This window comes from Lolium rigidum, chromosome 6, assembly GCF_022539505.1.
Source record: "Lolium rigidum isolate FL_2022 chromosome 6, APGP_CSIRO_Lrig_0.1, whole genome shotgun sequence".
Classification (NCBI taxonomy): domain Eukaryota; kingdom Viridiplantae; phylum Streptophyta; class Magnoliopsida; order Poales; family Poaceae; genus Lolium; species Lolium rigidum.
The window spans coordinates 80,589,070-80,605,230 of record NC_061513.1 but is presented as its reverse complement, the minus strand read 5'-3'; the positions used below and the strand labels follow the sequence as shown (position 1 = coordinate 80,605,230).

At 45.3% G+C, this 16,161-nt stretch overlaps 1 protein-coding gene across 1 annotated transcript; it reads right to left on the bottom strand.

Moving 5' to 3' along the window:
• Positions 1-12,934: 12,934 nt before the first annotated feature.
• Positions 12,935-15,233, bottom strand: LOC124665631 (single-stranded DNA-binding protein, mitochondrial-like). Its single transcript, XM_047203030.1, has 7 exons — positions 15,136-15,233; positions 14,472-14,771; positions 14,180-14,388; positions 13,967-14,067; positions 13,477-13,536; positions 13,225-13,271; positions 12,935-13,112 (listed from the first exon to the last, which is right to left on the bottom strand). The coding sequence occupies exons 2-6, from the start codon at positions 14,637-14,639 to the stop codon at positions 13,255-13,257; spliced, it is 555 nt and encodes a 184-aa protein (XP_047058986.1). The 5' UTR covers positions 14,640-14,771; positions 15,136-15,233; the 3' UTR covers positions 12,935-13,112; positions 13,225-13,254.
• Positions 15,234-16,161: the final 928 nt, after the last annotated feature.

Sequence of the window (16,161 nt, the reverse complement as noted above, 5' to 3'; positions counted from 1 at the left end):
ACCAACCTATTATCAAGTAGCCTTCCACTAAGAAGAGAATCTGTAGATATATTAAAAGACGCCAAAGAATAACCATTGCTGCTAAACATAATAGAAAGCTCCTGCAATAATTGAGCATGCAAGTACTGGGAAGGAATCACCAGATGACCATCGCTCATAGATTGAGCAATCCGAGCATATAGATCATCACTCATATACCGCCAGTATTTATCAAGAAGCCTCTGGCCATTGGTGACGCCGCAAAATAGCAGAACTGTCATACAAGTGCCTCAGTTGGAAAGAAGATGCCCACTGGATTGCTTCATCAAATAAAAGAAACCATTCAGTGTCATCACCAACTAACCCACGAGCCTTGCAAGCTTCCTTAAATGAACCAAACAATGTTCCACGGTAAAGTTTCAAATCTTCAAAACATGTGGCTCCTGGTACTACTGTTAGTAGCATCCGCAAGTAAAACAGCTCATTTGTGCTAGGGTGGACATTGTAGATTCGACCAATTGGAGGACCAAACTTTGTATTACGCCTTCTCCTTCCCCATCTCTTCGTTTTTGCATCCCAAACCCACTTGGATGGAAACTCCAAATATGTCAAAGCATGGGCGTCTCGGTATCGCTGATTGGCGACAAACCACTCAGTGAGCATAGTTTTATACTTGTTAGGATTATCTATGACATTGACAAGATCCTTGCTCTCACGATATATAATTCGATTCATGTTAGGAAGATGAACAACCAATCTTGAGAACCAACCTGAGGTTGGGTGGTTAGGAGGGTGGTTGTACCCCCAGCCCACCAGAGTTCAAATCCCAGGTTTGACATCTGTGTGTCTCATTAAGGCGGAATATTCATTCAGTGGGAGGCGACGTTCCCGTCGACAGCGAGGCGCCAGTGGTGACTTCGTCAATTTCAAGATTCCCGCCGGCTCAGTCTTTCGGAGGTGCTCATAGGGGTAGGGTGTGCGTGTGTGCGTTCATAGGGGTGAGTGTATGCGCGTGTATGTGAGCGTCTGCGTTGTACTGTGTTTCTCAAAAAAAAAAGATGAACAACCAATCTTTCAATAGAAGGCCCCCGAACATGAATATCAAATGCAAATGTACGCCAACATGCCTCAAACGTAGAGAGATACCTAAAGCACAATAGTACATAAATGAAAAATTAATAAACCAGAAAACAATAATATGCACAGTATAAATGGGACAGAACCAAAGATGAAAGCTGAACAGAAAAACAACTGAAAATATTCCAATAATACCTGCACTTGGCATAATCATCTATTTCATTAATTCCCGCTGATTCAGAATTGGGACACTGATACATAGAATGTAAACCGGCCCGGGCCATATCATGCCGATACTTGAACAAATATTTGAGAATATTTGTTTTGTTGCACCACTCTACATTGATATGGGCCTGAAATTTTTTCAGCAATGCCATATTATATGGGACAATCCACTTATTATCTAGACATATTCCATTCCTAGTAACATAGCGGCCATTGTTACGCCGACGGTACACTGGAAAACCGAAACCATCAATTGTTGTCTCCTCGTTAAATTCCTTCGGATAGCGCTTAGAACATTCTCCATTTTTCATACATGGGGAATCCGGATTATATTCCCCACAAGGTCCATGAACCATAAACTCTTCCACAAGCGCATATCCAAGCGGATCAACGTAGGGATCAGGTATCTCTGCAGATATATAAGAATCTATCCTGGCTGGCGTTGGATCTTCTGTATCTGCCTTTAACCACACAAGTGCATGTATATGAGGCAAACCCCTCTTTTGGAACTCGACAACATACAAATCTGCCAGTAACACAGAAGGAGGGGAAAAAAGGAACAAATCAGGATGCATGAACAAATAAGTAATAGTGAGAAAATACAAAAAGATGAGAGGAATAAGTATCTAGAAAGAAATCAACATAAAGATTCGGAAAGAAAAAATCAAATTTAACTTCACTGAAATGTAGAACAGAAACATACATGCATAGACAGGACCAAAGGCCACTCCTTTTCTGACGTCAAGGGTGAATTCATTAATCTTCATTTTAAACACACGTGTAACTATATCTGGCCTGTCAACATGAGTCTGGCCAGGTTCCATAAGGAGTGCGTCAGATATCTCCTCCCACTTTGGATTACATGTAAAAGTGATAAAAAGATTAGGAGATCCAAAAACCCGACAAATCGCCATTCCATCTTGATAGTTCTCAATCATATAACGTGGGCTTCCAGTAAAGCTAGAATGCAGAAGATACTGAATCCCAATATTTTTACCGCTAGAATTCCCTTCACCTAGAGCATCAGATATACCTTGATATGTCTCGGACCGAAGATTATCTTGATTCCAGAATTGAAAGCTAAGCCTACATGATTCAACACAAGAATAAGAATCCACCATGAGCTGGTGGGACGATCGACCACAGCATGTAAAAGGATTGGGCTCCCCCCTCCGAAAGTGAAACCTGTAACAGTAGTACTCAAGCATAGACACGTCTTGGCGCCCACCAGCAGGAACATCATCAACATTTTGGTACTTGATCCCAAGATGAAACCCCATAGAACCATGAGGGAACAAAAGTGGATACTGAAGAGCCATAAGAGAAGGATTCTGAGGAAACACACGCTGAAAATGTCCTGCATTTTTCTGAACAATAACATCAAATCTGCATGTCTCTACATTGAGGTCACCAACAATAAGAGCAGCAAGCTCAGGTGCAGCAGGAAGGGAATAACGATTCCCATGATCTGCTCCCTCATGACCAAACAGCCGAATAACAACCTCTGGAGCATCAGGAGAGAATAACCTCTGCTCAGCCATACGAAACGTTTGTACAAGCGGATTGCAGCCGTTGAGCATTGTTCGCAATGAATCAACTATAGCACGATCTGGCTCTTCCCTACGCCTGCGCCGACGAACAGGGCGGCTAGAAACACCAGACAACTCAGCATCAGCCTGCAAATGCCTCCGTTGCCGATGACCACGGGACAGAGAGAACAGTTGCTCACTCAATGGAGTTGGCTCATGGACTTCCTTATCACCTGTAGCAAATATATCCATCCTGTGGTCCAACTCATTTCCCGTATCATAAATATACAGCTGAGCAAACTTAGGAATAGGATTGTCAGACGGAGGAAGCAAAGAACCAATTTCATGACAAACCAGCCCGCATATTTTAAAAACATATGGACCCTTTCCAGCATTAACAGTATTATCAACATGAACACCAAGAGACGTAAAAGCGAACATAGAGTTATATTCACGGACCAGTCGCATAAAACGATTAGATTCAGCTCCACCATCAAAACGAAGTAATTCAGCCAAAGGAGATGGCCAATCAGGATAGATGGGGAGTGAAACTTTTCCACCACGACAACAGCCAGTGTAGACAACCCGCCGCTTTGTACTCAGATGCTTGCATCGCTCTTGGTACCAAAAATTGGCACCACAATGCTTACACACATGATGAGGACCACCATAATAAGATCTCCCAGGCCAAGCACCTGCAAAACAACAGCACGTTGGCGAAAAAAAGGTCCACAAACAAACCTTCAGAAACAAACAAACAAACAAGGAAAAACCCCAACTTACGCTTAAGCACACTGATAAACTCCGCTGACATAGGCAATCGAACATTCAGAAGGTGCCCCGCTCTAAGAAACATATGGTGGCGACGAATCCACACACGCATCCGACGATTCACATATCGTCTATGTGCAGGCACAAAAGGAGTAGCAGCAACTAAAGACCAAAGAAGCGGACATAAAGAGATGACCAGAGACAACCATTAACACAGACATACGAAAAGTAAAGGACAAAGGAACATAAGCTTCATACCGCGGGACAAATTGTCTGCCGGCGCAGGATCTGGCACATGCACCTCAGTTGGCGTACCAGTGGGTACATGATCTGCCGGCATGGACGAAGAAGATTGCACCTCAAACCGCTGGAAATCATCTACTGAGCTAGCATGCCCAACAGCAGACAACCAAGAGAAATGACCAACAGGAGGAGACGGATTAGCACGGCCGAGACCAGAAGAATGACCACGCGACAGAGGAGTCCAATAGCTTTGCCCGGACATACGTGACAGAAAATCATGGTCCATATGAGACCAAGCAGCAAACGAATCATCGTCATTAGCAAAATCACCACCTAGGAACGGCCAAACCCACAGAAGAATCGTCATTAGATGAATCCATCTAAGGACCTGGACAAATCAAGGAGAAAAAAAAGAGCATAATTAACAAGGAAACAAACAAACCAAGATTTGAAGGACCTGCTCCAAAAAACTGGCCGAGCGCAGAACCAACAGCAGGATCACGAATAGAAGGGCCACCGCCCTGGGGCAACTCACCATTACCTGCACAACAAACAGAAAATGCATGGAAACCAACATCACAAAGACACGAACGACGGAATTCAAAGAGCCGAGCGAAGAAAGAAAATAACTACCAATAGTACCATCCAACCCATCGCCAACTGGGCATTTGCCCAACCAAATCTCCCGGCTCTGCGCGTCCATCTCCGATAACCCAGGTCTAGAAGCATCAGCATCCAAGGAAGCAGGCACCCCAGGAGACACGACGGGCAAAGATGAAAAATAACGAACATCAGACTGGCCAGAGCCGCCACGGCCACGCCCACGTGCACTGCAGGACCTGCAAACCTCCATGGGAAAAAATAACACGAGAAATCAAACAAAGAGAGGAAATAGAAACCGGCCTGCCGGCGGAGTATAAGGGGCAAAAAAGGAGATGTGTTAGGCACATCGGTCCCTCCAAGACGGAGCCGTAACAACAATAAGCAGAGCACACCAAAAAAGATTCAGACCACAACCGAAAAGAGCAACTAAAGGACATGCAAAAGCAGCAAGGCGACACGTAGCTAATAACAGCATAGACGTGGCAGTAAATCAGCAGTAAACCACCATGACCGAGCTTGTGTTACAAAGAAATCAGAAAACCGGCCGCCGCGACCAACAAAAAAGGAAAGGCACTCAGAAACCAGGACGTACCTGAAACAAAAAAGGGAAGGCACTGGAAGGGAGTCGGTCACACACAACTAACACGCTGAAAAAAAAAAGAAAAAAAAAAACACGTGGATCTACAGTGCGAAGGAACAGATCTACAGTACAAAATGGCCGCGTCGACTGAACGTTGGAGGAAAACATGCATCAACAGTAAGATGATCGCTAAGAGGTCACTAATTCTTTCTACTTTTATTTAGCGTATTATGTTCTGTGTTAGTTGACCAAATTTTAAAGTTTTTGGCTCACTTCAGATGCATATATGGTTGTGCCACATGTTAAATTCCAAACGTACTGCCTTCGGTTGTTTTTTAGCATTATGCAACTGAAAAGATAAACAATTGACTTAAAAATAGTAACTAAACCAAGTGGATGATAATACATATAAGGAAATAGCTTTGTGAAGATTTTATTACATCTCCTCGTTCTTTGCTTGTATTTCTGGTATATGTGTGCAGTGCGGCACATCTCCATTTAGTACCGAATGTCCTCTGTTTTTCTTGTCTTTAAGTTTGATTCTCCTTGCCAATCTCGCACTTTTTGCTTTTTCTCTGGATTTGCATCAATTAAATATAATGAAATTTCATGTTAGTTTAGGTATGTAGTAGCTATTACAGATACATGATCAGTAACAGATTACCTCATTGGATTGCTTATTTGGTAGCTTTTAACCATCTTGGGAGGTTTGTCAAAATCCTTGTTATGCGCCCTACCTTTTCTTTTCATTGTTTCTTCCTGCTAAACAACAAATGCATAAAAAATGTTAAAGAGGGTGTTAAGCTCCAACTATGACGTGAAAACAAAAATATCATGCATTTTTTTGCAGATATTGGAACACTATTATTACTGTTCAGTTCTTTGATAGTTTCGATCAAATTTTTGCCATATGAATTTCTGCCTTTGTTCTAGAAGTCGGAGATCATCGTTTTGGACCAGGTATCATGGTATGTACTTTTACCCTAGCGTTCTAGTTACGCTGGAGTTAATAAAAGCATAGATTTGGTGAACAATGAGATTGTACTTGACAATGGAAAGTTCATATACAGTAATCTCTGTATAATCACATCACTTATATGGACAAAACCTGAATACAAATGCTATTTTCTGAGAATAGATTGAACTTACATTTGTTTCTGACACAAAGTTCTTTAAATCATTGTTGTTACAGTTTTGGAAGATTTATTTTGATGATCGATGATTTACCTGCTGATTACGCCTTTCTGCTTGTAGAATTGAAGTAGATCAATCTTCAAGACTCGTGACTGCGGTCAGAGCTTGTAGCCTGGTTTTGCAGTTACCTATGTCAATCAAAGCATAGATATATAATGAGACTGTAATTGAGGATGGCAACGTACAGATAGACCTGAATAAAAGAAACTATCTTTTGTGATGTGGTACATTGAAGGCTTGTTTGTCCTTTTTGGAGATAAAAAAAGGGCTTGGTTGTCCTTTCATGGATTTTGTTCATACTTGTGAAACACAGATTGGACTTCACAATTTTTGATGGCATGGAGTTTTCTTCAATAGCAGCTAGTATCTGTTTCTATTTATTTCAGTTATGTGTCTCACCCTTTTTGGATTCAAGATATACCTTGCCTATTAGTCAATCAGTCCCTAATTGATATAACGGTTTTTATACTCCCTCCGATCCATAATAAGTGTCGGAGATGATTTAGTACAATACGAATTGTACTAAATCATCTCCGACACTTATTATGGATTGGAGGGAGTATTTGAAGAACATTCTGAAACAAGTCTTTAACGTTTCGGCCTTTCATCACGTACTCCTCTCACATGTAATCCGAATTAACTTTGCTACCTGTGTTCTTGTGGATTCAGCAAATGGACAAAGAAAAGTATTATGAAAATAGAGGATCTGATATTGGGACTATCTAAAGGAAACCGTGTGCTGTGTTAGTTGACCAAGATTTGAAGTTTTTGGCTCACTTCAGATGCATATATTATGGTTGTGCCACATCTTAAATTCCAAACGTACTGCCTTCTGTTGTTTCAAAAGCTGTCTAATGCAGGATTACATCACTGAACTTTACGGTGCGCCTGAGTTTGTACATTGTTTAGTGGACAGCGATCGTGCTGGTTCCACCTGTTAATGGAAGTCTAGTTCCATCTCAAAAAAAAAAAACTTTACAGCATAGGGGCCAAACACGCCAAGACAGGGAAACATGAATCGGAACTGATGGCGAGCTGACTGAAATTATTCAGTACCCATGAGGGTTGGAGTGAACTACTGCTGAGCACGTTGACTACATCCACCTTATCTAGCGCTACGGCCACAGGACAGAAGAGACGCTTCGTTTCAGGAATCAGGAGCTCACCAGGTTGCAAGAAGGATGTTGGAGATGGTGTACGGCGAGAAGAAGCCTATATATTGAATATGATGAACCTCCAGGGCGACATCGACTCCATGGAAGCAGAGAAAATAACCTGATGTAGACGAGAATGAACTCAAGCTTCCGCCCCTTTCGAAATCCTTAAATTGCTCGTGCATGTACCTGTTTCCTGAATGTATTGAAAGCTGGGTCAAAGGGCAATGTGCTGGTGTAACATGCAGAGCTTCACCTTATGGTCTTGGATGGGATCTGGAGGAGAGAAGGCAGTGAGGTTTTTGGTCTCAGCTGGGAGCGGAAAGGAAAGAAGCGAGGGAGGTGGACAGTGGTGTTGTGTGACTTGTGTCCATAGTAGGCTGCTTTGGGTGAATAAATGGGGATGGGTTGGTCAGCATGGTACAGGCCTAGGAGCATCTCTAGCAGAGCCGTAAACACGTGAACTGAAAACTCGGAGTTCAGTTCACCGAACTCGTGTTTATGGATCGGAAAACCTTGTCACAGAGTAGAATCCGTAAAACAAGAAATGAAAAACTGAATTTAAAATATCGCGGTGAAATTGGTGGATGATCAAATATATAGATGGATTTGATGCTCCAATTAACATCAAAAGTTACATAATTCGATAAATTAAACCTAAATTACTAAGTACACCGGCGGGCGCTACTAATTTGAACCAAAATGCGACCTAAATAATGGTTTGTGCGCGGCGGTGCCGGTGGTGGCGGAGCGTCTCGGCGGCAGACGGCGTCGATGCTAGCGTCGAGGAACTTCACTCCTCGGCGTCAAGCTCTCGAGCTTGACGCGACGGACGCGCTCCTCCCAGCGGGCCGCCTCGTAGTCGCGCACTTGGCGGACGGCGTCCGCCTCCTCCTAGCGGAAGCGAGCATGGGCCTCTGCCGCGGAGATGGCCTTCGTCTGCGCAAGCACGGCGTCCTCCTCGTCGGAGCGGTGGACGTAGTCGCCCGCTGAGAAGGTGGGCGACCGCGCGGGGACGAGCTCGTCGTCGTCGGATCTATCAGCGATGGGGGCCGCGGTGCACGACTGGAGCCGCCTAACGACGACCCCTCGCCGCTGTTGGCGTACCTCGCCAGCTTCCTTGGGGGCGTGAGCCCCCAGTTCGTCCACCGGCGGGCGCTGCGCTTGCGCGCGCCCTCCGACCGGTTCCACTTCCGATGTTCCGCGTCGGTGCGGAACACAGGGGGACGCGGCGGCGAGTCCCCGCCGCCCAATCCGGCGCCGCGGCCTGCTGAGCCGCCACGGGAGGCCATCGCGCCGCTTAGGAGGTTGGAGGGGTGGTTGCGGCCTGCTCGATTGCTCGCCGGAATACATGTGAGGTGGCGGCGGAGGGGAGTAGCGTTTGGAAACCGAACTCCCCTCCGCGGCCCCTTTTAATACGGGGCGGCCGCGCAGTTTCTCGGGGGCCCGAACTGGTTATACGGGCCAGGCCGCGAGTTCGGGCTCCGTTCTAGCCCAGTTTCAGCCCAAACCCGTATTATCGCCGGAGTTTTTCAGTTTCCGTCTTTTTTACGGGTTCTGCTAGAGATGCTCTAATCTAGAGATGCAAGCAGAAATCGGTTTTCACTATTGGGTTAAAATGAACAATTTAAACACATGAATCAGATGCGATCTTTTTATTCAGTGAGAAAATCACAGAAGCCACCGAGGCAAGCTATGAAACTCTGGAAAAAAAATCTCATATCAAAATTGGTGATGTTTCCACTGCAAGTAGGTGAAATACAGGTTCTTGAAATTCATGGATTTAAAATAATGCGTGGAATGTTTGGGGAAGGCATGAGCGGTGATCAGAGGTAGTTTGAACAAATTGAGGTTGCAATTGGCAATCTTGAGTGATTATTTTTCGGCGGATAGCCGATCAGGATGCCAATGCAGAGTTTCAACGCAGAGGATGCACACAATGGAATTGTAAATTGGTTTGTGCACAGTAACAGTCTAGCTCCCGATGGTTACTTCTAAAGTTTTCGTTTAGTGAATTAACCGTCTGATAAGCTTCACTTGGAAAAAGGAGAAGATTTTCTGCGAAGCTTAAAAGTCCCACATCTGAATTAAGCGCTATTTCTTGTTTATTTTACAAGCGTAATCGCTGGTTTCTCTAGCCTGTGGCATCAGATCAAACGGCCGAGATGCGACGCAAGTTTCCCCCACTCTTTATTAGTCGCTTTATTATGCGAAAATGCCAAACGGAACCTGGGTACGCGCGCACCCAGTTATGAAAAATTCAAAAAAATGCTATTTAAAAGTTTCAAAAAAATGTGAAGTAAAATTTTGCATTTTCATATTATGTTGATACCTACTCGTGTGCGTTTTCACGAAGAAATGCCATTGTATGTGGCCTACACAAAAATGACAAAATGCAATTTTCGGATCCTGTGAATAGTACAAATTTCTATTCACTATTGTCATTAGGGCATTTTGTCATTTTTGTGTAGGCCACATACAATGATATTTTTTCGTGAAAACGCACACGAGTAAGTATCAACATAATACGTACATGCAAAATTTTACGTCAGATTTTTTTAAAACTTTTAAATATCGTTTTTTTCATTTTTTGGAAAACTGGGTACGCGCGTACCCAAGTTCCAAACGTGCACGTCCCTTTATTATGTCATTAGCTAAAGTCTGAATTTCTTCGTGGACAACAAACTGAGAGGTGTTATGTACAAAAATGAACCGGGGAAGTAGCCACTTGCAAAGGGCGCGTTTAGTAGGCTGAGCTCGACTTGACTCGCATCGGACCAGCAAAAAATAGTCTGGTTTTCTGAGCTCGCTCACGTTGTTACACGAATCGAATATTAAAGTGGCCCTAGGGCCTCTTTCCCTTTCAAGTACTTAGGACTCCCCCTTGGACTTAGAAAGGTGACAGCGGCACAGCTACAGCCCGTGGTGGACAGTGCGGCCAATAGGCTGCAGCCGTGGTGTGCCAATCTTCTCACCCGTGGAGGGAGGACCATTCCGGTCCGGACTACTCTCTCGGCGATCCCGGTTCACGCCATGATGTCTCTGGACATCCCTCCGAAGGTCATCGAGGCGTTGTTGAAGATTTGTCGCGCCTTCCTTTGGAAAGGGCGGCGGGAGATCTCGGGCGGTCACTGCTTGGTCGCGTGGGACAAAGTGGCTTCCCCAAAGCCGCTTGGGGGCCTAGGTATTCCGAACCTTCGCCTCCTCAATCTTGCCCTTCGATGTCGTTGGGCGTGGCTGCAAAGGTGGATCCGTCAAAGGCTTGGGCGGAGTTCAACATTCAACTCCCCGGCCTCCGCATGGCAATCTCGGACGCTGCTATTTGTTACACGGTGGGCAATGGCGACCGGGCTAGATTCTGGACGGATCGCTGGCTAGACGGGGCCAAAGTGGCGGAGATCGCTCCGAACGTGGTTAGCATGGTCTCGAGGAGGAGAGCAGCGGCATGCTCGGTGAGGGAGGGCCTCTCGGGCCAGTGGCTTCGCGATTGTGGCCCCGCTATGAGTGTCGAGGCTCTCCCAGAGTTCTTCGTTCTCTGGCAGAGGTTGGCCAACTTCCACTTGGACCCTGAGCGAGAGGATTTGCCTCTGTGGAGATGGTCGCCTGACGGTTGCTACTCCGCCAAGTCGGCGTATGGAGCCTTCTTCGCGGGACAGGTGAGGGCTCCTATCTCCGATGAGATTTGGCTCTCCCGGGCTCCCTATAGTTGCAAGTTCTTTGCGTGGCTCGCCGCGAAGAACCGTTGTTGGACGGCGGATAGACTTCAGAGACGTGGCCTGCCTCGCCCACCGGCCTGTCCTTTGTGCGACCAGGAGCCAGAGTCCCTGCAGCATCTGCTCCTTGGCTGCGTGGTGTCGCGGGAGGTCTGGTTATGGGCCCTTCGCTGTTGGGGCAAGGAGGACTGGCTCCCAGCGGCGGACACCGAGCTTCTGGAGTGGTGGTCTTCTCATACCTGCCCGGCGGCGCATAGGCGGGACATGTGGACCGCGATCATCCTAGTTTTCTGGTGTATTTGGAGGCACCGGAACGATGTGGTCTTCAACGGCGTGGCGGCTTCGCAGTTCACCATTAGAGACAGGATTAGTCTGGAGTTTGATAGGTGGCGGCTGGCCAAGCTCTTCCGTGGCACCCTTTTTGCTTTTCTTGATCCTAGTCTTCTCCCGTGGCAGCTAGGAGAGTAGGCGTGCGTGGGGAGCTGCTCCCCCTTGTGGGCAGCATCAACTTTGCCTTCTTTGGCTTTCTTCTATATGATTGATACACCTTTCCATGGTGTATCCTCGAAAAAAAAAAGTGGCCCTAGGGACAGCCCTGGAGGAACGGTCAGATCCACCTTCTCTTCACTCCTCTCACTCCTCTACTCGATGTATGCAACCTATGCACCTGGACATGCTCACTCTTACACTACTCCACACACCCTCTCTTCAAATCAACATAACTATACTTCGAATCCAAATAAGTTGTACATGAAAAAGATGCATGTTGATGATATGAATCAATTCTGACAATCGGTTTCGAGTTTCGTTAGTCGTAAATCGTCAGTTTCGTGTATAAAGTTTTGAGCGAATTTTGCCAAATTTGACGCACACGCTCAACCGTTTGAAATTTCCTTTGAGAAGTAGGTTCACTTCACCATTCCGCGTGACTTTCATGTTGAAAGGTTTTTGTTTCGGTAGATATAGATTGTTAGATAAATAACTCGCTAGTATAGTGTAATTCGTATGTATGTGTGAGTATGTTTTGGAGTACTTTTGCTCAACTTCTCACTTGTCATGTTCACGGATGGTGACATGGTGATGATAGGTGAGAAGTGAGTGGTGATAATCCATGATGGTGGCGGCATGGTGGTGTTCGTCTGCATGGTCGGCGACATGGTGATGCTTGTGACAGGCGTGAACAACAGTGTCATGGTGGTGTTCATCTCTGTGGTCGGCGACATGGTGATGCTCGTGACCGGCGTGACGGCGGTGTCATGGTGGTCTTCATCTTTGTGGTCGGCAACGTGGTGATGCTTGTGACCGGCGTGAACGGCGGTGTCATGGTGGTATTCATCTTCATGGTCGGCGACGTGCCCATGCTTGTGACCGGCGTGACCGACAGTGGCATGGTGGTCTTCATCTTCGTGGTCGGCGACGTGGTGATGCTTGTAACCGGCGGTGCCATGGTGGTTGCATGCTTCGTGGTCGGCGAGGTCGGCGACGTGCTCATGTTTGTGATGGGTGAGGCAAGGTCACCATGTTTCTATATAGGTGAGGCTAGGAGAAGCATGCGAGGAACCAAACAATGTGGACTCGCTATCCTACCCGGGACAAAAATCATGGCTTTTTTGGCCTATGACCCGTCTCCGATGCGCAGATGGTTTCTTCCAACTGGCATAGTGGTGCAAAATATTAGCCCAGGTAACCAAGCGTGCAACTATGAGATCAATGGCTACCAATATACCAAAGGCTATTCCCAAAAGGCAGGAGAAACCCTCACTCGCCGGCTCTATTTCTGCAGCAGACAAAGTTCGGTCATATCAACGAACAGAGTGCGACACTGCAAGAACGGGTAACTAGAATGAACCAAGTTACAGACAAATATAACTGAAACTGGTCTTCACTAAGAGCACAGGCCACAGGTGCCCCGAGCATCAGTCAGAAACAAAGCATGTTCACAGTTTCTCTCCAAGAGCTCAAGAGCAGGCGACAATACAAAATCAACTTCAACACTAAAATCCATACGCTTCCATAGACGGAAATGAAGCACAGGGCTTTGCATCTACAAGGGACCTTCAGTACTAATAGTATTGATGAAACTTTTTAAGAAAAATAAATAAATTCCGCAGGCTTGTCCCAAGTATAAGACTTCAACTGTCCAATTCTTCCTCTACCTTGTTGTCCTTCCCTAGCATTGATCGCGACTAGAATAGTCCTTCCCCTGCCAAAAAGAAGTTATTGTGATGAACGCATGTTGAGACACGACTTGTTTATCCTCACAAGTTTTATAAGATTGTTCACAGACATAGCGTAGCGCAGGGGAAAGAACAGATATGCTGCCTATCAGATTTTTTTTCCCCTACACTTCACTATATGTTGTGATGTGTTTCTTTCATAAAAAATAATAAGATGCTGATTGCACTTACTTAATTCTTCCAATGATTGGCTGACATCACTGTCCCCAGACTGAACCAAGTGAATCTTGCCTGCAAAGAGATAAAACTTCTATACATCAACCTTATACAAATGGAAATAGTAACAAAATAGAAAACTGAAAGAATGAGAACATCATGAATTCAGAAATAATAATACAATATATTGGGAGGATTCAAAAGTAAGCTGCATGGAGAACTGCATTCCAGTTCTAGACTCCGCAGTCAGCTCGCGGTTGTCTCTCCTTTATGGAAAAGCCACAGGGGCTATTCCTTGAAGGTAGGCCTAGGTTTTCTTATTAACGCACATTTGACAGTGTTCGGTGGGGTATTGCAAAGGAAAGATAACTAGGAGGGAAATCTTGGAGGACTAAGTCAGCTACTAGGTGCTCAGCTAATGCATTTGTAAGTTTATGTTGCTAATACTGTCTCTACAGCAATGCAAAGGAAAAAAAAATTGTACTCAAACCTCAGATTAACATACCATCACGCCGCACACAGATCTCAGGTATATTTTTCACTTGATTATTGATTCTGTCATTGTAGACTCTAGTCTCAATATCACCCTCAACATAAACTGCAGCACTGAAATAAGACATAACAATAACCAATTTATATACATGGAGAATTAAGAATCTGAACTGCATAGTGTCCTATCAACAAGGGGGGAAACAGAATTGAAGTACAAACCACATACTTCTTGACCAACTTTTGAACAGCATAAGTACCAAGCTCCTCATTATGAACAGCTATGCGATGCCACTGAGCTGGCAATGGCAAGTTTTCAGCACCGACTCTCCTCTGGTCAAACATGCCCCCTGTCCCGACAGTAAATACAGTCACCGTGTGCCCGTTCCTCAGTATTTTCTGCACAGGGACTTGTCCAACGTTGCCACAAATAATTGCCTAACAGAAGCAAACAAGTCAACCAAGTGCAGCATGAGAACCAAAATAAGAATCGTAATTCTGACAGGATATATATCAAGTACCCGGTGGACACCACGAAATTCGGTCTCCTTCCCAGAACCTGCAAGACCATCATCTGCATCGCCATTCACACCATTCTTCTCATCAACGCCAGGAAAAGAAGCGGTAGAGCTCCATGCTCGCGATGTTCTGCATAAATCTACCAAAGAAGAAGACAACCAAGGAGTCATATATGCGACAAGCACCTTTCACGATCAGAGTAAACAAAAACAAATATGCAGTGCCCACCGATTGGATTTCTTTGTTGTCCTACGAGCCTCCTCAGGCTCAAGCTCTTGAGCAATTTCGCGCTCATTGTAAGCCTATATACAGGGAGGGGGGGAATGGTGAAATGACATATAATCACATAACAATTAAATAACTTCAACACTAAACGCGTGCAGCTAGTTTGTGTGTAATTCATAAAAACTTCTTATCAGAAAGTCGGTGATTTTCTTTTAGCACGAACGCCGAGCAAATTGTTGACTACTTATCGTTTGATTTGCCATAAGGGACACTGTATCGCTCATATCTCATCCTCAGTTGTCAACACGGGCGGATCTAGATGGATTCATCTCATCCTCAGTTGTCAAGACGGGCGGATCTAGATGGATTCATCTCATCCCGGAACTTGAAGGGATCAGTTAGGATTGAATTAATCACGGGATTACTAAGCGGGACTCATACCTCAAAAATCGATGCACAAGATTGCGGGCTGGGTGGAGACGGCAGGCACGCGATGCGCGACGGCGGAGGCGACGCAGAGAAGCGGGAGGCTTCGGAGGGCAGCTCTGAGGCACGGCGGTGGGTAGACTTTAGAGAGGTTTAAGAGCCGCAATCGGTTGGATTGGACTTGGAGCTGCTTGGCAACGTCAGGGCCTTCTTAGGTCATGGGGGTCATGGGAGGAAGAGGGAAGGTAGGCGAGTTTGTGAAGTCTTTTTTCTTTTCAGAAAGTGAGTAGCAATATCCTACCTAGAATATTGGGTCGGAAAATTAGAATGAATCATTGAGTGAAAAATGAGCAAAGAATGACAAAAGACGAAACTCTACTAGTCTTCACTCTTGTGGTTTCCTCGGTTTCTGTTTTCTTATTTGAGATCTTGCTTTTCATGGTTCTACTGATGTGAGGGTAGGGTAGTATGTGCTATTGCACCGGTTGTGCCATGGGAGGAGAACAGAAAAGGCGATCAACATGTACCTAGGGTTTTAGTCCCGGTCGCAAAAGATGTTACCGGTGTGCCCCATTTCAGATGATCCGTCGGGCCTTGGAAGTGTGGCAGATCCGGCCCTCTCATTCGCGGTACACATATGCTTCGTGGCGATTGCAACATCTCGATGTCATAATTGATCATCTTCGCGCTGCACATATGCTCTGAGGCGCATGGAGTTGTTTCATGTGCATTCCCTAGATCGATCAGCGGTTCTCATGTTGTGTGGTTGTAAGTCAAGCCCTTTCGACCCACGATTTAGTGTCCTTTTCTTTGAGGCCTTACCATCCTGACTATCAACTTCAACAAGATTTACCCGACTCAGATAGGGAGGAGCGATTGGTATTGTTTATTGTTTATTACTTGTATTGTCACTGGTGGTACAAGTACCAATTGGTATTCTTTATTACTTTGGGGCTACTTTGTAATTATTTTATTAATAGAATAGTGAACCTTTTCATAGAAAATACAGAAAAAAAGATTCACTCAGCAAAACAATGTTTT